This window comes from Fringilla coelebs, assembly GCF_963513975.1.
Source record: "Fringilla coelebs genome assembly, chromosome: 18".
Classification (NCBI taxonomy): domain Eukaryota; kingdom Metazoa; phylum Chordata; class Aves; order Passeriformes; family Fringillidae; genus Fringilla; species Fringilla coelebs.
The window spans coordinates 15,243,097-15,265,027 of NC_140044.1; the positions used below are offsets into that span (position 1 = coordinate 15,243,097).

Below are 21,931 nucleotides of genomic sequence, written 5' to 3' on the forward strand. Positions count from 1 at the left end.
GGCCCACTGGCTGCTGCACAATCTCCTGCTGAGTCTGTCTGAAACTTGTTGTTTAGAATCCCACCTAAAATTGTGGCTCTCCCGTGTCACATGACAGAGAGGGCTTACAACCTTGACTATCTTATGCATCCTGCAAAAACCCACAGTGCCTAAGAAAGCCTGTGATTCCTTTTTGCTGTCTGGACACACTACTCTGATGACCACATCCACTGGACTCTTATAACATCCATCTTGCCATTTTACTCCTAGGAACTGAATTTTCTGGGTAAGTCCTTGATCGTGGTAAAAATAGCCTTCAGGAGGATTTGGATTATTTTTTTCCCTTTCTCAAAAACCTCCTCTGCAGTGTTGCCCCCATACAATGATGTCATCAATGTACTGCAAGTGTTCTGGGACCTCACCCTTTTCCACTGCAGCTGACATCAGTCCATGCCAAATGGACTGTGCTTCCACCTCTGGGGCAGTTGCTTCCAGGGGTACTGGATGCCACTCCAGGTAAGCATTAACAGTGGCCTGCATTCTGCTGTTTAAGGAATGGAGAAAAACACTCTGGAAATCTCCATGGCACTTTGCTGCCCTGGACTTCAGGTCATGCTGAAGTTCCAGCATGTCTGGCACAGCAGCACTCAGTGATGGTGCAATGATGGTGTGACTTCATTCAGGCCAAAATACTGTCAGTGTCCACTCTCCATTGTACCCATGCACTGGCCAATTAGGACTACAGGACATGTCCTCTTCAACTTGCTTGAGTCTTTCAAGTCTTTCCAGAGTCTTGGACAGTTCACAGCCACAGGTCAATCAGGATGAAAAAAGATGATTTCAAATTGCTGAATCAGGTAGTCACCCAGAGCACTTCTTGTCCCCCTCCTTTCATTGACATCCATGTCAATGCCCTGGTATATGACAATGGCGCACTCCATACAAACTTCAGCCACATGGATTGTTGTGAAAAATTAGAGAAAATTATTACTGGCTCAAATCAACTGGAGGGGAGAGGGCAGTTCTGTGGAAAGTGGAAGGTGCACTGCTCCATTCCACAATCCCACCCCCAGGAACCACTAGTCCAGCCCAGAATGATTGTCAGGCACTGGCACACTGAAAGGAATGCCCACACCCCAGGCCTGCAGCCTCAATCTAGCTCCTGAGAGAACCAGAAGTCCACCTGGGAAGCATAGCCACGGAAGGCCAGAGAAGGTAAAACCCACTGCTTTAAGATGCATGCGGTCACTCTGCTATCATCCTTGGAGTTTATGATAACTGAGATTGCACTTGGATCAAAGATGGAAGCTGTATCTTTGTTTTCTCTCTTTTTCACTTCTAACTTCCTCTTCTTGGAATATGGGCAATATAAGGCTGGATGGGTGGAATTTTCTAAATGAAATGCTTTATTCCAATTGACTGTTTTGTTTTAAATTTTGCCAAATTCCTGCTCTGCTGAAGTTTGCCAGTTAGATTTGGTTTTTTAAGCTCCTGAGAGCGTTGTAGCATTTCTCTTGTGTGCCCACCTCAGGGAAAAGTAGTACCTTCTTTAAAGAAACTTGCCAAGTAAGCCCTGGAGTTAAACATTTATGTACTCTTGACCTCATCTGGAATGACAGGGGATTGCTCATTATTGGAATCCCTATAGATCAGCCCACACAGCTGATCCTCTCGGGTAGTGGATACCTTTCTATACGGTGGTCCACCTCCTTGCGTGCACTATTACATCATCTCTGAGAGAGTACCTTGCCCTCACACTTCACAGGAGTTGCCTCCAGAGGCTAAATGTTTGTCCTCTTCCTGATCTCCCAGGACCCTGCATCACAGGACAGGAATCCCAGTTATCTGGCAAAATTACCACCCAGCACTGCACCCATCAGCTGCGATATCCCAGCTCTGAGGTTGCTCTGGGTCTTCCAGAAGCACAGTATACACTTACAGCAGGATGCTGGACCTAAGATTTTATCACCAAGCATCAACATGAATTTTAGCTATCAGATGAAAAAATTGTGACCAAAAATGGAAGGAGCAAATCAGAAAGCACAAAAATTATCTGGTTACAGTACCTGCAGCAGTAACTGGACTTGGGCCTTTTGACTCCTAGAAGAAATCTACCTGCAAAAATATTCATTAAAAAAAAAGTCTGAAAAACATTTTTCACAGATAATTTGCAGCACCTGCAACATTGGCTACTGAAAATCCCAGAGGTCACTGCTTCCACCCAGTCAGTATACAGTGTCCTGACTCCTAGACATGGCATTCTGTTTCACTGCTTCCTGCCTTGACAGAACCAATCTACCCTACTTGTTGATAAAGAAGAGGATATTTTCAAGGCATCCAATAAAGGAACATTTTCCAAGTTATACTGCCATAAGTACTGATAAAAAATTATATCTTTATTTAAGATAATTCATTAAGCAGATAGATCATCTGTGCATATGTCACCCTGTAAGAAGGATGCAACTTGCCTATTTGTTTTAAAAGAAAAGAAAGGGGTGCACTTCAAGGCTGCTTGCAGACTTGTCTCCCAGCTGAGAAAGGACAGCAGGAAAGCCAAAAAACTCTAAGTGCCTATTTCTGCAAGCCTGGTAACAGCAACAAAAGACAGCTGCAGCACAGCGAAATGACTGATACAAATACACGGGATCTTGGAGCAAAAAAAGCCATTAGCAAACTACAGTATAGGGAAGAAACAATTCCAGCCTGGTGTACTCACAACCCCTGCTATGCCAATACATGCATTTTAAAACTAACTAAAATTCTAACTCAAACCCTACCAATAGCACTCTCTGCATCACTGATGCACATGTCTAGGCTAAGGATGCTCAGCTCTGCATCTGGAGCACAGAGGTGTTGAAGATAGGTATCTTACTCAACAACTCTGTGGAACAAGATGATATTCTCCAATTCCTTGGGAAATAAGTGCTGATTTTAAGCAGTAGAAAAATTAGTAAATTCTGAAACTAGTATTTTAACATTAGCAACAAGATCAGAAAAGCTTTTAAAAGCTCTTTGACGCTAACTTCATATTAAAAAACCCAAAACAAACAAAACCAAACAAAACAACAACAATCAAGCCCACAAAACAACAAAAAACAACAATCAAGCCCGAAAAACAAAACCCCTGCCAATAAGCAACAGTGCTTCCTGTCTTTTCATTAATACAGGCTACCAAGCTGAAGACATGTTTTACTTTCTAATCAATTTCCTTTTAACCAACCCTAAGAACTCCATTTCAGGTAGATTTATGAAAAAATAAGGCAAACCATAGCTGCCTACACTTAAATAAGGCTGGTTTAAAGTTCTCAAGCCCAGTAAAAAGACACACAAGCATGTCAACAAACTAACATGCCTCCAAAAGGAGTGTTTATATCCCAATATGCGTTACTATCTGCAGCCAGTCACCACAGACACAGTATACACCCATGCATGCATGCATAATCATTTAAGCCTGGTGTTTGCAGTCACAAAAATATTGGAGTGCCAGTAGTTCTGAAAGGTCTTTAGAAATATACAGGCCATGTAGCTATTGGTATTTGGACAGCAAGGACAAAGCAAGAGTTCCAAGCCACCATTTTTCACCTGAATAAAGTTTTTTCCTGCAGGAGGTACAAGCAGTCAAAACAAACCTGTAGGCAAGCAAGGAACAGAAGTATGAAGTATGAAGACAAGGGATTAATTGAAGGAAAAAAGAAAGGATGACTTACTCAGACATACAATGAACTCATTAGCACTTCACAAGACTTCTCAGTATGATGCACCAGCCCAAAGGACTGCTCTTAAGATTTCAAAAACCTCACTGTATCCATGCAACTAGACAACCACCAAGAGTACAGTTTAAATACTGACAACAACCACTTGTAGAGCTGAGCAATAAATCCTTCCCCGGTCCCATGTACATTCTCAGCTCACAATGCAAGTGCTCACATGCGCACAGGACAGTGTCACACAGGCAGGAGAGCTAGTGTCAGCCTGTCAGATGACGAATTTCAGCTACAGACAATACCTATCTTCTGCAAATGCAGTTATAAATAGAATGTGCAGTTATAGAGTCATCCCTTACTATTAAATTAGGGGTTGTGCTCTCCTCTCCTGGCCAAGAGGGAGAATTTAAGTCAATATCATTGCCTAGGTCATGCAGGAACTACAGGAGTAAAAGCAAGTGCTACAAAGAGCTTTGCCAATTAAAGGTAAGAATAAATTACATGCTTCTAACATTTCAGTGAAGGCAGTACCGCTATGAACAATTAATACTCAAGCCTCATTCCCAAATTGACCTTAAAATTAAAGGCAGACAGACTTTATTCTCAGCCTGCTCAAGTAAAATTTTATTTCCATTGAGGAGACATCCACAAAGTTATCAGCAAGAGCGTAAACTACTGAACTCTTCCACAAGCTGACTTATCATGCATTCAAATAACATACATTCATCTAAGTCACTTTCCTTTATTACTATGAAAGTTTAGAAGTCACACAAAAATTAAAACAGAGAATTATGCTATGACTGATCTTTGCTTAAGCCTTCTTGCTTGTCTTTTTTTAAGAAACTGGTTCTGCAAAAGCATCCTTAACTCAGAAAATTAAGTTACACCAGGTGAAGAGCATTAGTTACAGAGATGCTCCATTCCTAAGATACTTACAAAAGGTTATTCGAAGTCACTACCATTGCTTTAACATTTTGTTTAATTCCCTACTGCATATAACAGAACAAAATTCTGTAGCCTAGTGACATTTATTTTACTTAACTTGGACTCATCAACTTTCAGATATCTCTCCTGGTTTGTTTTAAGTAATTAGGCTTGAAACAACAGCCTGGGACCACAGAAACATCTCTGGTACCCAGATTTTAAGTCAGTAAAGGTGATAAAACAGTTTCCCGAAACTGTACCTTTTAGATTAGCTAAATCTTGGAATGGCTACAGATTTACCAACTGGTACAAAAATCCACTTTGCTGGCAATAAGCCGTATCGGAACACAGACCTGCCAGGAAGAACACCCCAGTGCCTCCCAAACGTACCCATTACACAGGTACGACATTAGGCAACTTTGGGGTTAGTAAAAATATCCACCGTAATTTCTGTTCTTTTAAAATGGTTTAAAGGGACAGAGTGCAGCGCGATTAAAAAATGCTCTAGATTTAATGGGACAGAAAAGGAACGGAAGCCTCCCCTTGCCGTGCCGAACAGCTGGCACGGCAAGTACCAGCTCAGCGAGGGTTCCCCTCTCCCGGGTCCCGCCTGAGCACTCCCGGAACCCAGACCCGCCGGACCCTACACCTCCCGCTCCCCGCCGCACCCGGCGCGCCGGACGCCGCTCCGGACCCATCACATCCCCGCCTCGGGCCCCGGCTCAGGCTCGGGCCCTGGCGTCGCCGCAAGGTCACTCGGCCACCCCCGCCGGATGGGCCCGCGGCGCCGGCGTTCAGCCCGCACGGACTCACCTGCCCGCGCAGCTCCGCGGGCCGGCGTGCGCGGGCGGCGACAGGGGAGCGGCCGAGGCCGGCCCGAGCCGCGGGCCTCAGCGCGCCGGGCCGCAACGAGGCGGCAGCGGCCCCGCTCGGCGCCCAGGGGACGCAGGCAGGAGGCACCGCCCGGCACCGCCCGGCCCGGCCCGGCCCGGCCCTTTGTGCGCGGGGACGCGCCCCCCCCCGGCCTCCCTCCCCGCGTCTCCCCGCCGCGCCGCGGGCCCGCAGCGCCGGACCGGGCAGGCGGCCCGGCCTGCCCGGGCGCCGCCGCGCTCTTACCGAGGGGATCTGTACGGGAAAAAGGGTTAGAACGGAGCCACCCCGCCCGGGCCGGCGGCACGCCGAGCCCCGCGCACCGACCTCAGCAGCACAAAATGGCCGCCGCGATGCGGCGCCGCTGGGGGGCGGGGGCCGCGTAAGGCCTGCCCACTCCGGCCGGAGAACGCGCGCAGGGGGCGGGGCCGGGGCCGGGCATGGAGACGGGCGGTGAGCGGCCCCGGGGCCGGAGGTTCTGCCGGGCCGGGCCGGGCCCGCAGCGGGCCATAGCCGCAGTGCCCTGCCGGGAGCGTGAGCGCTGGGCTGGCACGGCGGTGAAATACCGGGGAGAGTGGTCGGCCTGCCCCCTTGAGCCTTCCTTGCGGCGGATGTCGGGATTCGGGCGCTCCTGCGCACGCCCGCCCGTGGCTGTCGCAGCCACCGCCGGCTCGGCTCGGCTCGGCTCGGTTCCCTCACTGCTGCCCCGTGTGCCCGGAAGCGGGTGGGCCTGAGTAGTGCCCATCCGAGGCGGTCGTCACTGTCCCTTAGCCGTGCTTACCCTCTGGTACAGTCAGAAGGCTGTGGGTTCAGCTGTAGATAACAGAGTTGTTCAAATTAATCTAATTTTCTTTTTTTGGCCGTTTTATACTGGCTTAAAGCCCAAACCTCATTGACACAGAAGAGCAAAAATCTGTGTATGCTGGAATTGGGTGGATAAATTCTCCCTGGTTCAGGTAGGTTTCCTGGGATAATCCTTGAAATTCTCCCCAGAGGCCGCAGACCAGCAGAGGGTTGCTGCCTGTCAGGTTTTGTGACTGAAAGAGTAACTGCTGTGGCCCAGGTGTCCTCATAGCCCCGGGTGTTTTTGGGCTTCGGAGGAAGACGCCACATGGCCCAAGGGCTTTTCCCTTTCTCTTCCTCCTCCTCCAGCTGCGGGAACTGCTGTTGCTACACAAATCTGGCTGCTTCTTTGGCATCAGCCTCAGCCCAGTTTCACAAGCATCGCAGGACCCAGAGGGCACAAAGGATGGTTTAAAGCAGAGTGTCCCCATCGCTGGACAGCAGTAGGTGCTAGTGCTTTTCTGGCAGAGCCTGTGAACTGTATGCTGGGAATCTCTGGAAGCAGAGTGGCTTGCTAAAAGTACTGCAACAGGGAGGGAAAAAAAGGTTGAAAATAGTTTTCAGTTTGGATTTATATTTTGACCTGGAAATCTCAAAAGTGGTCTTGAGATTGCAGGTGTCTACAAGATAAAAAAAAATTGCAGAAAGAATTAAAATAGAAAGGAACTGGAAAATAACCCTAAAGTTTTGAGAGAAAGAGAAAATTATTTTATTTTACCAAAACATCAGCATAGCGTTTGTGTAATGGGTTTTTTGACAGCACTGTATTTAATTTTGGAGTTTCCTCACTTAAAAAACCCTACAGACTCTTAGCACACCTGCCCTGAGAACCACTTCGTCTCCTCTGAAATAGGTCTTCCTAGATCCCACTGGACTCCTTTGTTTTGCTGTTCCCACTGAGAGCACATGGCTCTTGGTAGTTCAGGGATGTGTCTGTGCCACTTTGTGACATTTCTCATTTTTCACTGTCCAGGGGTCCAGCCTCTCTGATGTTAGTGTCCATGGTTAAAATGATCATGAGTGCTCAGACATTTGCCATACTTGACTGGTGTGGCTGTCCATGGAGCGGCAGCCCTTCCCAGGGAGCAGGAGTGGTACTCCTCCACAGGCACCTCGCTGGTCTCTGCCTGCTCTGATGCAGGTTGCAGACAGACCGTGATTGGATCAGTTGGATAAATTTGGGTCCAGAGTTTCCCCTCACATAGAGGAAAGTAGTAAATGTGGACAAACTCAGCTTTGTGGCCCAGGAAGGAGCCCAAACTGGTGAGGAGAACAGAGGCAGGCAGCACTGCTTTCCTCTATCCCCTTTGTTCATCAGACCCTGCCAAGACTTTAGGCAGAGACTTCCTTGTTCCCACCCTTGCTGAGCTGCTGCAGTTTTGCACTGTGAACGTCAGCGGATTTCTCTGTAGGGATGTCACCATGCTGGGAACATCACAGTCCATGCCAGCTGAATGTGGTATGGGGCTCACGGCCCTGGTGGCTGAGCAGGACATGTGGCACAGGGAAGTGGGGCACAGCCGATGCTGCTTCTCCCCTGGCCAAATGGAGAAGAGCTGCAGCTCGAGCATGTGCCAGAAACAGCTTTGGGAGCTGAGGAACACTGTCCCTGGGCTGTGCCCCTCGCTGTTTCCCAAGAGCCCTGTGGTGATCAATCACTGCACCTCCAACAGATTGCTCTGCCTGTCTCTTGCCTGTGTGCAAAGAGCGAGGCTGGCAGGGCTCAGCAGTGTAAAAGCTGCCCCAAGGAACCAGACAGGCTAAAGGACGGGCACCAGAGACCTCACCAAATCCAGCCAAGAAGGGGTAGGAAGGGAGAGCAAACGGGGACAGCAGAAACCAGGGCAGGGGAGACTGGGAAGGTGGCAGGAAGGTGGCAGGAAGGTGTCTTGGCTGAATGGGAGCCTGACAAAAGAGGAGAAGAGGGCTTTCCCTCAGCCTGTATTTCTCTACTGTTTCTCAAGATGTGAACCAGGAATTAGATATTGCCAGGGATGTGCCAAATATCCAGTTTACTGCAATTCCCCCAGTTGTGGTGCTTGGCCATGACAGGAAAGAAGTCCTATAAAGGGAAAGGGGGAAACGCAGAACCCAACTGCACACGTTTGATGTGGCAATTTCTCCCATTCCTTCCTGTTGGTGAGGAAGCTTTGCCTGACAGAATTACAGGACAGAGGAGGGGGGAAGGGGCCTGTGGACAGGAGCTCTCACAGCTGGGTCACACGGAGGGGGTGGCCCACGGGGCTGTCCAAAGGGGCCTTGGGCAGGCCAGCCCCCCCCCCCTTCCCCCAGGTGTGGTGGGCAGTTTCCATGTGACACAATGTCAGCAAGGTGATGTGACAATGCGGTGATGTGACATCACCATGATGTAACAGTGCCCCATGGCTATATTTAGCAAGGAGACCAGCTGGTGTGTCTCTGGAGCAAGAGTCAAATCACAACACCATGACAGGTCTTGGCAAGAGCTGTGGAGCACCATCCCATTGCTGGTGTCCTGCTGAAAGGCAGAGGCAGTGCTTAGTGCACTGGGAATTAGTGGGGAGGGGACCACTGGGCCAATATAGAGGACTTTGCTGGGGAGCCTGGGACATAGGGTGATGCTCTAGGGCTTTAGGACTGCCATGCAGAAGGCTTGTTGGGCAACACCTGTCTGTGTCTTCCCATCTCAGCCCCAGGAGACCACACCTGGGAGAAGGAGATACCAGGAAAATGGACCCTAAACTGCTGAACCTCCCACTCGCAGTCAAGATCCCTGTGGCACCTGGATCCAAGCCTGTCTTCTGCAGGGGAAAGCTGGGTGAAAAGGTAAAGGAAATAAAATGGGTAGAAAATCTCTTTCATAGACTCCCCATCATGCGAAGATTTTCTTGTGGCCACCTGCTCTACAGCAGGAACTGCAGCCCTTCAATCGGACAGGACTGCGCCAGGGGAGCTCCAGGCCCCCTGGAGTACAGAGGAGAAAGCACTTGTCCATCTTCACACTGGTTTCTGGCACTGTGCATGTGTGTGGCTGGGCCCCTGCCTGCAGCAGGCAGCTGTGTGTGTCTGGGTGCCAAGGCAGCTCATTCCTCCAGCTCATCCCACGATGTCGGGCCAGGCCCTGGGGCACCTGGGAGGGAGATTCCAACCTTCTGCTTGCCTTCTTGGCACCTTTGGAATAGCTTGGGCTTCCCTGCCTGGGGTATACACACACTGTTGTCCTCCAGCTTGTGCTGCAGCTTCCCAAGATAGAGATTTTCTGGAGGTGGAGGTTGCCAACACAGCCCTTGGGCCTGCCTAACCCAAGGAGACTGGTTTCATCCACTCTCCACTGGCTGCATTTGAACCTTTGAAGGTTAATTTGCGGATGGGTCTGCAGCTCTTCCTGGTGGCCTAAGATACCTATTTGCTGGTGGGGTTGCTGTGTGGTTTGTTTTTTCTCCCCCAAACCATCACAGCCCAGCCTGGCCCAGGCCAGCCCTGTAGTCCATCTGTGCAGGTCTCTGTGCCTACAGAAGGATGGAGAAGACCTCTACCTTTCCCCAGGTACCATGTGGTACCTCTTCGCTCCACTCTCCTGCCTCCTTCATACTCTGGAAATTCTCTCTTACAGCTCCACCGGCCATTTCCTTATTTCACCCTGGATGATCCCTACTGCCACCACTTCAGCCCAGCATACAACTGCCTGCATGACCCTGTCCTTCAGGACTACCACAAGCGCAAGCATGTGCTGCAGTTCCTGAAGAAACAGGGCTTTGTCACCAGTGAAAACAAGGTGGGTTTGGACATCAGGCCGATCAAGAACAGCCCTCTTCAAGCAGGGTTCCCACAGCCCTTGCTGCAGCCGCCTGCTGCTGCCAGAGGACAGGGCCGTGCTCTGGTGTCCCTGTCCCGCAGAAGCAGCGCCAACATCCCCCTGGCAAGCCCCAGTCCCGCCCTTCTCAGCCTGCCCCACACTGCCTGTTCAGCCCTGGCTGGGGGGACATCAGTGGCCCCAACACCAAGGTGTGGGGGGAAGGCTTGGGGGCAGCTCCTCTCCCACTGGGCTCAGGCTCTTTTGGGAAAGGCCGACTGCATGGCTTGACAGTTTTTGGAGGATTCTACCCTCGTCCCTCCATAGGTGATTTGCACTGTGAAGGAGTTCAACGAGTACAGGCAGTACCTGACCACAATCAAGCTACAGTCAGAGCAGATCTTGGGGCAGCAAGAAGTAGGCAAAGCGTTGTGTTCAGGGGCATGGGACTGTGCAGGGCGGGGCTGCTGGGCTGGGCGCTGTGGTGGGGAAAGGACTCCACAGCCGGGAGCTGAGCCAGGGCAGGGCACTGAGCTGAGTACAGGCAGCAGGGCCACGGGCAGGCACACACGGTGCTGAGGGAAGCCCTTCTCCCCTGCCCTCGTGGCCTGGCTGAAGCAGAGTGCCAGCCTGGGTCTGCAGCAATCCTCAGCACGCAGGGGCTGAGCAACATGACCCACAACCTGGTGTCACTTTTCAGGAAGGTGTCACTTTTGTTTTTCACTTTTCACTTTTTTTTCCCTTATGCCATCCTGGGCCCAATTAAAGCATGGCCCCAACCTGCCGGGAATCACCAACACTTCTGGCCGGGGGAAGCTGCATCCTCAAAAGCCTTCTAGCCTACCCAAGATCCAAAACTCAGGGGGATTCAGAAAAGGGAGAGCAGCTCTGAACAAGGGCCAAACTTACTCCAGAGCTGAGCTCGGCCAGAAGAATGCCAGCACTGCTGCTGGCTCCCAGAGGAAGCCAGATGGCACTGCCAATGGCCTGTTAAATGCTATGTTTGAGCAACTACCTGTAGCAGAAGCCAAGAAGCTTGAAAAGCTGGTTGAGACTGTGGTGTACAGAGTGTTGGAGAGGTTGAAGATTCCTGGGAATCACCATGCCAGCTTTTTACAGAGGGTTACCCGGGGAATCAGAGAAAGACTTTTAGGCTGCATGAGAGTAGAACTTTTGGATACTTCTCTAGATCACCATCAGAAAATGGAAGTGATGGCGAAAGGGCTTGTAGCAACAGTGTTGGAGATCTTGGGGGACCGTCTGGCATCCAGCACATCCAAAGCTGCTGAGACAGGGGTGGCAGCCAAGTGGGAGGAGCTGCCTCTTGCTGGAAGAGCCACCCAAGCAGACAAATCCAAGGACACTGCAGACAGAGCACTTTCAAAGACCTGCCTTGACACACTCACCAGAGAAGTTGTTGAGAGTGTTCACTACACCTTGGAATCTTCTGTAACTTCTCAGTTGGAACAAGACAGTGAGTGCACTGAAATCCTGGAGCTTCCTGGGGGAAATGTCTCCAACAGACAAGTGCAGTCGTCCCAAACACTTCCAAGGCAGGGCATGGAGGCAGGACAAGGATTCCCCAGCGCATCTGAACAGCAGAGCCTGAAAGCAATGTGGCCTGCCCCTGCAGAAGGGGCCAGGTGTGCCAAAACCATGGAGCCTGAAGATTGTGCAATGGTGAGGGAGAACTTGGAAAGAAAAAGGAACCTAAAGTCAACAGCCTTAGCCAACACTTTGGATATAAGGACCATGTCAAATCGGATTGCTAACTCAGTATTAGAGCGGATCAGTCAACCTGGGCCTGCACCAGCACCTGACAAGAATTTTCAAAGGCCTGTTGCAAACCCACCCACATCCCAAGGTGGAACGGAGAGCTGTGCCACTGAGGACATTCTCCCTGATGTGGACCCATCGCCTTCCCAACAGCCCATCCCTCCATCCCAGGCCAGAGCATGGCACAGAGCAGAGCCCCCTTAGCTTATCTGATGCAAGTGAGGTGTGTGCCTGGAGAGCTGAAGAGCCCTCAGACAGCAAACACAGACCACATCCTTGTGGTGGCAATAGAGTTTATTTCCAAGGCCTTGTTTGTGCTTTCTTCAAGCTAGACCATACTGTCTCTGGGTATTTTCCCTATCCTATCCTATCCTATCCTATCCTATCCTATCCTATCCTATCCTATCCTATCCTATCCTGTCCTGTCCTGTCCTGTCCTGTCCTGTCCTGTCCTGTCCTGTCCTCCATTCTTCAGCCTCTATCATGCTGAGACCAAATTTTATAGGGAATTTGAAGTAGGGAGGCAAGGAGTAGCCAGTATTTTTGTCTTGTTTAGCAAGCTTTGCTGTTGAGCAAGTGGAAGGATCAGTTTAGATCTTCTCTGCTTTCTCTGCAAAGGAGTTCAGGTGTCACCTGTAAAGCCTTTATTTATGCTCACCATGAGCAGAGTTGTGCACTCCACATGGCTCACTGTCAGAGAGCAGCAGGAGCTGTCACAGGACAGGTGAGCAGGAACTGAGCTGGGAAGGCACTGCCCTATCCAGCACAGAACAGGCCAGTGGTAAAGCAGGGACAGTGACAGTGACCAGATGAGTACTGGAAAATCCTACAGCGATGAGGCAGGTCAGGGGAAGAAGTCAGTGCATGGGCTTGGACCAGGATCTTCATCATCATCACAGAAATGGCTGACCCAGCTCAGGCAGAGGTCCAAGGGCAAAGATCTGCAGCTGGGCAACATTCCTGAGAAACAGGGAGGAATTTCCCAGTGAGGTGTCCTTCAGCTACTTCCCCTCAAGGCTCTAGTGGTGCTATTGGGAAGCTGGCCTCGAGCTTTGCAGCTCTGCTTCCCTACATCCCAGCCCAGACAATCACACTCGTGGCAGGGCAATGCACCCAAGGAGCAGCCCCAGAGAGCGGTGACAAAGGCCTCTGTGACTGGCTGGAGCAATTCCCTGCCTGAGGCCCTCCACTCCTTCCTGCCTGGCCCTTCTGGGGCCTGCATGGCAGTGGGAAGGAGGGGGGTCTGTGCCAACAGGATCTTCTCCTGTCTCTAGACCTCTGCCAGAGCCCTCAGCTGCCTCAACACAGCCCCCATGGGGGCCCTGCAGTCTGCAGAGCTGCTGCAGCATCCTGCTCTGGGGCAGGAGCATTACAGATTCATCTGGACATGGTCTCCACCCTCCACACTGATATGCAGCAGGCCAGGGATGAGCTTTGTGTCCAGCTGTCCCCACTGTGCTTCACCTGCTTGTACTTGTTTTTGTCAGAGTGCTGCTGGAGGTCCCACAGGTCTAGCTGACCTCCAGGCTGCTCCCAAGGTGCACACAAGGATGGCAGCTGAGTGACTCACCAGGTCAGTGTGCCATCATCACAGCGGGATTCCACATCTGGGTACCTTCTACTTTGGGACACTTTCTCACCCTTTCTTTGTTGACCAGAGCACTAGAGGCTTGGAATTGGCTACATATCTCCAGGGATGGGTGCCCACCCTCAGCCTGTGCCCTTGGCCAGAACAAGCACAGCCCCATCCAGGGAGTGGCTGGGAGGGACACACAGACAAGCAGACATTTCTACATCACTGCACCCAGACATCCTGATTTAGCTGGGAGAAGGGAGAAGGCTGTCGATTCTTCACCTCCTCATTCTTTACAGGGCTGTCCACTTGGAGATGAGGTCCTACAGGCCTTTCTGTGGTCCCTGGGGTTATTGGGTCTGACTGACATGTCCCGAGAGCAAGGAGGTAACACCCACCAGGGGACACCCTAGTCCAGTATTTGGGGACTGTTTGCAGTTGCAGTGCTCTTGTCTTCCCCAGCAGGCACCAAGGCCATGTTGTTCCAAGGAAGCCTGTTTCAAGGCAGCTGAGGCAATCCAACAGCTCACTGAAAAGGAAGGGCCCCACTCCCTCCTCCATTCCACATCCCCCACGGACCACCTGGTCTCCTGCCTCACTTGTAATCTGAACAAAAAACCAGACATGGCAAAGACGGGATGGAAGAAATGTGTCTGTGAGCAGAGATGAACTGGCATAACGCACCAGTTCTCCTTTGGGAGAAGCTGCAGCTTTTAAGAGCCTTGACCTCCTCAACACCTTCATGACTTCGGGCCTCGATTCCTGCCAGCATCCAGCCCTGACAGCAGAGGTCACACAGTCCTCCAGTCCTCAGACACAAGCTCCCTTTATGGTACCTGTAAACACTAAGCACTTCAGACAAAATGGATAGTTTACATGGTGAGACAGAGGAAGGTCCAGGCAGAGGCTGGGGCAGGAGATGCAGGTTCAAATCCTTGTGGCCTGGACAGAGTCCTCAGCTGGTGTCCCCTGCTTTGGAAGGAATAGTCAAGCTGATGAGTGACTCCATATGTCCCAAAATCTTTCCTGCATGGCTACCTGTAAGCACTCAGTTCTGGCCAGGTCCCTATGTGGTCCACCTTACTCAGAACACCCATGCTCCTCCCTGTTCCCTCATCATGGGATGATGAATGCCTCAGCTGGTTTCCCCAGCCCACTGCACCCACAAGCAGTTCTTGCCACTGTTCACCACAGCTGACAAATGGTATAGGACAACAGGAGCTCTAAAAGCAACAACCTCAGCAACTAATTCAACTTTTCTCATCTCATTTTTGGTGGGTGTCCCACAGACAGTCCATGGGTGTGGCAGAGCCAGAGCCTTGCTCCACACAGCCCTGGTTTGGCACTGCCTCCATGGGCCAGTTCTGCTCAATCTGCCAGTGCTGTGCTGAACCCACATCAAACCTGCACTGGGGCAGCATCAGGACAGGGAGCCTCCCATCTCTGCCTCCTGCCAGTGCTGCAGGGCTCCCGAAGCACACCTGCCCGTTCCTCTGGTCTCTGCCTTCCCACAGGGCTGATTTAGTGCAAAGCTCCGTGTAAGGATTGGACTAAAAACCTACATGAGAATTGTACTAAAAACTGGCCTCTCGTTACCCAGGAGCTTTGAGGAGGTGGCAGAACCCCTGTGCATCTCTGGTTTGAGAAAGAAATGGAGTATCTCTGGTGGACAAGGGCAGGAGACCCTTCACATTTTCCGTGGGAGGAAAGACAGCAGGGAACTTCTCTACCAGGAGGGGTAGCCTTGTGGTTGCCCTGTCCTGTAAAATATCAGGCAGCTGCCAAAGCTAAGCCCTTTCCCCACCTCAAGATGAACCTACAGACAGGTTGTTCTGGTTTGAAAGCAAAACCAGTGAGAGACTCCAAGTCAGAAATACAATTTATTAGGAAAAGGAAAAAAAAAAAAAAACAAAACCCAAAAGAAAACATGCAATAATACAAAAGAAAAACCACAGACAGAGTCAGAATACAACCCGACATCCTGTTGGTCAGGTTGTTGGTAGCAGTCCTCCTGGAGTAGCAGATGTGGTTCTGTGGAGCAGTGATGCTGTAGAAGAGTGTAGTTCTCCTCTGAAGATCTAGTGGAAAAGGCAGCTGTTCCTCTAAGAATCCAGTGGAAAGGCTGATCTGGTGTCCCAAAAACTCAGATTATATCCAGTTAAGAATGCTTGGCTCCTCCCTCTGTGCAGAGCATCTCACAATGGGATGCTGTAATTTTTATCAGTCACACAGTGACATTCAACGGCCCATTAAGAGCAGATGTCTCCCCAGAGGGAGGACTGGTTTGTGGAAGAGATGAAGAGAACTGCCCAATCAACAGAAGATAACCTCTAACAGATGGCAAATAGAATACACATTGCCTTGCAATCTAGGACACAGGTCCAAAATCCACCTGTGATCTACAACATCTGCCCAGCCTTTTCAGGAGCTGAGGTGGCACATGGGCAACAGACATGAGGGCATGGTGTCTATCAGCTGCCATGAGCAGAATTGCTTTTACCATTTCTGTTTGCAGGCATAGCAAAAAGTTCTTTTAAGGCTCTGTGAAAAGGAGACTCAAACCAGCCAGAAATCCAACTCCACTGCAGGAGTGCTGGCCCCATTGGAACACATGAGCCTCTCACAACCAGCAGCAGGTAATGGACAAGCCACTGGTGCCTCCCCTCAAGGGGCTATGTCCCAGCTGCCCGCTAGCACTGGGTCCAGCTGCACTGCTCACAGAAGCCCAGAAGCAGCCACAAGCTTGTTCCAAGGCCAGCTGCTGCTCTGGCCATCACTTCTTTAACTGATCCAGGTGTCAGGCCCCGTGACTGCAGGAGTGAGCCTGAGTCTTGGAGCCTGAGCTGAAGCATTTGGTTTGTGGCCTTTTCTGATTTGGCAAAAATCAGCTCATTTCACAGAAAAGCTTTGTGTAACACTCAGAAATTGGGCTGCAGACATACCCCTAGGAAAGGGCTGTGTGAGGTTACAATGTTCCTGGTCTTCCTTCTGCTCTCCATTGCGCTGCAGCCCACCTACAACGCTTCTGCCAGCCAGACTGGTGGGAAGACTCAGTGGTATGGCCATCCTATGTGATCCTAAACTGCTGGTGTGACAGAGCAGTCCTCACTGGCTTTGTCTGAAGTGCAGCAGCTTTTCCTAGTCTGACAGGACAGTGACCACCCCCAGAGCACCAGCAACACAACTCAGAGCCTGGGCTCATTCCTGTGTGGCTGAAGTAGCACAGCCAGCATCTGCCCTGCAGCTCCACAACATTGTGCAACCAGCACCGGTCTCGAGCACCAGCAGACTGCTTCCAGTGGTTCCTTGGCCTACCAGCAAAGAAAGATGAGAGAATGCTCCAGTCTGACCATAAACATGTCCCCATCAGGTCAGCCTAACAGCCCAATTAATTACATCTCCATCAGCAGAGACCCTGCAGGGGGCCATGCAAAGGATGCCTGTGTAGCCACTACCTGCAGTCCACCTGCAGCACTCCCAGCTGGAGGAGGGACACAAGCAGAATATCCCTCTTACCCTCCAACTGCCCATAAACTTCTCTCATACCTTTATGACCCTGAAAGGCTCCAGAAGATATGTGTAAAGCAGTATTGTCTTTTACCTGTTTCAAACCATTCTCTTCCAAGATTCATTAAGTGTCCTTTGATAGCTGCCAGAGAATTAGGAACAACAGAACCAGCCCAAAGCATGGCTTCCAAGTGCTTACTTCATGCTGATTCTCAAATCTTACTCAAGAGCACTGACATTCAGGCTGATATGTGCAGCCCCATGCAGATCATGCTGCAGAAATTCACAAAAAAGACAATTCACAAAAGAGACAGCCATGAATATTGTATTTATTACTATTAGAACAGAGGAAAAGCTACTTTACTGATTGTATTTACAAATCTGTTGGCAAAGACAGTAATATCCAGTGTCTTTTATAAGCATGTTTTACAACCCTTGCCAGAATCATTCACTTTTATTAGCAGCTAATGCCTATGGTTTGATTGACTGCCACTAGCTGAGTGCAAGAAGTAACACGGATCACCACTTCAGTGGCTGCTGGCAAAGCCTGACACAGAGGCACCTGCAGCCCAAAGACGGGGCCAGTCCTACATTGCTGCTCCAGCCCCTGGCAAACATGACAGCCTGAGCTTGTTCAGTGATTCAAACCTCAGGACAGCACGTCAGAGCTGGTAACCTCCGCCTGTCTCTACACTTCAGGGGCAGTAGCTTCACATCTGAAGAACAAGTTGTTCAGCACTACAGAAGGACAGAGCAAGCTGAGCGGCATCAAAGCATGGAGATGGGTGTGTACGTGAAACAGATGCTGGCTGGCACAGTTTGTGGGCATGCTTGACAAAGCTAATCTTGACAAGGGAGCAAGATTTCCTGGCCCACAGAATCATCTGGTATGAGGAACTTTTATTCAGCTAGGCACAAAACTGAATTCCTGTTCTGGAGTTCATTCAAACTCATCTGAACATAGGCTCTGGGAACCCTCTTAAAAAGACTCAACACATGGCATCTCATGCTCATGCTGGTACAGATTCAGGCATCAGCTCTAAACCTCGCTGCTGAGAGGGCTCAGCTCTCCACTGCAGTCTGGAGAGGATGATCCCAGGTCCCCACTGGAAAGGAAGGGGGATACAGAAACACAAATGCAACCTTGCATGATACTGGCAGACTTTACACTGCATCAGTAATCCCAAAACACACTTTTTTGCAGCAGACCTGCCTCCAGCAAGCAAAAGACCTCAAAGGAAGAACACAGCTGACTACAGGCAGTACCAACATTTCTCAAGCACACAGCACTGCTGCTGCTCTGCCTGTAAGGTGTACCTGAGCACAGGAGCACTTCTGACTGTTGGAGCCTTTCTTTAGACCTGGGCTGAGCCAGAAGGGTGGGTCAAACTGGTATTTAGTTCCTGGCAGAGCAGTCTGGGAAGGATGTGGTATTAGGAAGGGGGGTGTGAGGAGCTGGAGCTGTGAAGGCTGCTCTGAGCATGGGCTCAGGTGCTCCTCAGCAAAGCTGGTGTCAGCTCATGCTGTCTGTAGCAAACAGGAGCTGCAAGGCCACGGCGGTCACTGCTCCAGAAGATACGGCCCTCATTAAGAGGATGTCAAAGTGGTTCTTTACCTGTTTGTTGTCAGGTGTTTGGCCTTCCTGTTGTGCCCAGTATCATGGTGTGGGTGGGTACTCAGCTGGTCTCACGTGCTGCTGCGCAACTCTACGGTTCTTGACCCTCTGCACCTTCACAGCCCTCTACCAACAGCACTGTGGGACATCAGAACAACCCTGACATCTCTAGCCAAATCTGCAGAGGTGAACAAGGCTGGCCCCGTAGTAGTAGGATTATTCCTGATGAGGCAGCATCTTCTGTCAGACCAGATCTTGCCAGAGCCCAGGAGTGATGTTCTCCTACCTCAAGCCAACTCTGCCTCTAGAAGGGAAATGGAGAGTCTCCCTGCCCCATGTAGTAGTTCCTCACACATGTCACAGCCCTTTCATTGAGCACCCAATCTTGTGGCTCTCAGGAAGAGGATTGCACCTCTCTGACACACACTGAAAGGCCAGGAACTGCTAACCTGACCTGGCATGCCCAAGGATTTCCTGGTGCTGACAGAACAAGCCTTCCAGAAATGTCCAGTCCTTGTGATCATATATATTGGGAGATGCTGAAGGGCTAACCCAGGGCATGACAACAGCAAGGACAATGGAAGAAACCTACACGGAGAGGAAGGAGAAGACTTAATCTAGCAACTCCTCAGAGCAACGTTTTGCACCATGGGACCAGTGGCTCAAACCAGCCCTTTGATGAAGCTCGTGTCCAAGTGCACTATGAGCATGCGGAGAAAAGACATTTCTTTGCGTGTGTTCTCAAAGATAACGCGAGGGTCGTCGGACTGGCAGCGCAGGCAGTTGGGGGCCATCACCATGGCCAGGTTATTCACATCCATCTTTGTTCTGCCCACATTTGATGGCTGAGCAAAGATCTGCAGATAGCAAGAACACATTCAGATGGAGCAGTGGGAAAGGGCAAGGAAATCAAACACATGGCCCAAGAAAAGGTGCAAGGAGAGCAGACATAAAGCCTGCCTTAAGGATAGTCCCCCAAGTGCCATGTGTCCACAGGGAAGAACACTGTGCTCTGACACAACCAACAGAGCAGCAGCCTTGGCAGACAGGAAACCAACGCCAGGCTCTACAAGATCAGGATCACGGTTTATTGCTCTCTTAAGGAACAAGGCCAGCAAACACCCTTCCATCAATCCCACCTTAAGTACAGATAAGAGGTCTTAAAACTGTGCTGATGGTCCCACCACAGCTGTCCCACCAACTAGGCCTCGCATGCTCGTGGCCCCAGTGCAGGGCTGTGGGGGCTGCCTACCTGCAGGAAGTGTATGAGGTAACACAGCACCAGTCTGTTGAGCTCCGGCAAAAGCTGCACCACAGCCACGGCAGCGTCGGGGTTTTCATAGTTGCTGATACACTCTTTGTAGAACTGCTGGGGGATCACAGGCTCCTCCAGCTCCCGATACCACAGCTTGAGGAGAGAGGCTGGGCAGAAAGCAGGTGCATGAGAACAGCTCTGGTCACTTCCCCACCCCCTTCAGGGGCAAACTTGGCAGTGAGAGAGATGGCAGGGAAGGGATTTCTTGTGCTGCTTCACCTTAATTCAGTCTTGGCTCTGAAATGCTCAGGGAGCCAAGCAGACCAGTTAGTGGCAAATACTGGCTGCTACCTACCTGCTCCTCCAGGAAGCAGCTCTGGGGCTGCCTAAAGAAGAAGACAAGGAGACCTGAAAGACTCCCACCACTCTGCCCAGCTTGCACAGCCTGACTGCATCAGAGACAGAGATTCCTCCCCACTCCCAGTGTTTCCTCTATGGGCAGTGTTTGGAAAGGCAGTGAAAAGATACATAACAAAATCCCAGTCAGTGCAGACAGCCTGTGTACACATTCCCAAGCAGCAGCACACCCACTGAGCTGCTCCTGCACTTGCCCCTCCGCACTGCACCGTGGCTGAGGCTGCAGCAACACACCTGCAACAGTCCTGTACCTGGTATGTTGGGGTCACTGAGACTGTTTGGGATTCTCCACTGATCCACCTGTAATTTCAATGCATTGACTTCATCTATGTCACCTGGTATCCTGCAGAGACACAGAAAAGGTCCTTTTGAGTGAGCCAGGCAATGTGCTTGGTGAGGCAGCTGGCCAGGAAAGCATGGCTCTGAAGCTGCTTCTGGTGTCTCAGGGAGAAGGGAGCAGGGAGAAGGCCTCAGGCATCAGTGGCAGCTACAGCAACAGTTCCTCAGAGAGAAGGGGGTGCTTATTTTTATACACCATCTTGAAGTGGGGGCTCCAACTAGCTCAGATATCAACTACTGCTGTTCTCAGGAGTGATTATTTTCTGTAACCAGGCTTCTTTGCAGTGTTCAGACCAAAGATGAGCAGCATTTCTGGCTAAAGATAGTTATATATATATATACACATTCATCCATCCATCTATCTGTCTATCTATCTATCTCTCTCTCAAAAAATTTACCCATACAAGGTAAAGTTGAGCCTTTTAACAACTGTCTTAAGTTTAGCTAGTGAAAAACTAATTCAAATCTTAAATGCAAAACAAAACCACACAGACAAAGAAAACAACAAAGAAAACCCAAACCCAAAGCAGAATCCCCCGTGTTCACCCCACAGATTCTGTGTCTCTGTGTCTCTCTTGACTCCTTGCGTCTTGTGCAGCACTGAGGCTGATGTGCTGCGTTAGATGAAGGGCTCTGCCAGGACGCTGGAGCTTCTCCCTCCCCTACACCAGCTAACCACCACTGCCAAATCTGATGAAAGCTCACTGCCCTGCCTGGGGATGAGCTGTACACATAGTTAAGTCACACCCACACTAGTCGCCTCTATGCTAACACATGCAAACTGGCTAATGATACTACAAGAGGTGATTCCTGAACCTGAGGAAAGTCAGATTTTGTCCAGTCCATAGTGGAGTGCTATTCTTAGGCAAGAGGAAGCATGTGGAGGTCAATCTTGACTCCTTGGCTATGAGGACTGCCATGTGGTTTGCTCAAAAGTAGCACAGAACCCCAAAAGCTCACCTGAAAATCCCCTCAGTCTGTTCCCCTCCCAGGGCCAGGACCTGCTGTGATAGCTGTGTCTGCACCCAGGGGAGCTTGTTCTCTGGGTACATGTCCTGCTGCCGCAGCATGATTTCCTCCAGGGAGCTGCCGAAGAGCGATGGCGTCAGGATGGCATTCCTGGCATGCGTTATCTCTTCCACTGTTGGTTTACGGAGGCCCTGAGGACCGAGAAAAGCTTAGTGCAGCCATGGCACAGCCAGCCCACAGAGCAAGAGTGACCCAGGGATGGGGACGGTGAGCGGCCAGGACAGAGAAGGCTGACCCTCCATGTGGGCAACTAGTCAGCTTCCTGGCAGCATGGTTCTTGTTCTGCTGACTGAAATCAGGGGTGCTTCTGTTCATCAGGCCCAGGAGG

General features: G+C 50.7%; 2 protein-coding genes across 9 annotated transcripts in view; both read right to left on the minus strand.

Annotated features, from left to right (window-relative positions):
• PHF20 (PHD finger protein 20) overlaps window positions 1–5,834 on the minus strand; it is a 70,038-nt gene extending 64,204 nt beyond the window's left edge. For 3 of the 8 annotated variants that reach the window (XM_084218081.1, XM_084218080.1, XM_084218079.1), the window contains exon 1: window positions 5,724–5,833. The gene's annotated coding sequence lies outside the window, so the exon portion shown is untranslated. Of the gene's footprint in view, window positions 1–2,045; window positions 2,095–3,561; window positions 3,609–5,420; window positions 5,530–5,723 lie in introns of those variants that run through there. The other 5 variants (XM_084218078.1, XM_084218074.1, XM_084218076.1 and 2 more) reach the window with 4 other exon arrangements.
• An 11,436-nt stretch (window positions 5,835–17,270) lies between these two features.
• The window catches only part of LOC311160830 (rho GTPase-activating protein 39-like), a 55,203-nt gene continuing 50,542 nt past the window's right edge, over window positions 17,271–21,931 (minus strand). Inside the window, exons 7-10 of the mRNA XM_084217928.1 lie at window positions 21,535–21,734; window positions 20,487–20,578; window positions 19,816–19,985; window positions 17,271–19,420 (exon numbers count right to left, since the gene is read on the minus strand). Of these exons, the coding sequence (XP_084074054.1) occupies window positions 19,226–19,420; window positions 19,816–19,985; window positions 20,487–20,578; window positions 21,535–21,734 (657 nt within the window). The 3' untranslated portion in view covers window positions 17,271–19,225. The remainder of the gene's footprint in view (window positions 19,421–19,815; window positions 19,986–20,486; window positions 20,579–21,534; window positions 21,735–21,931) is intronic.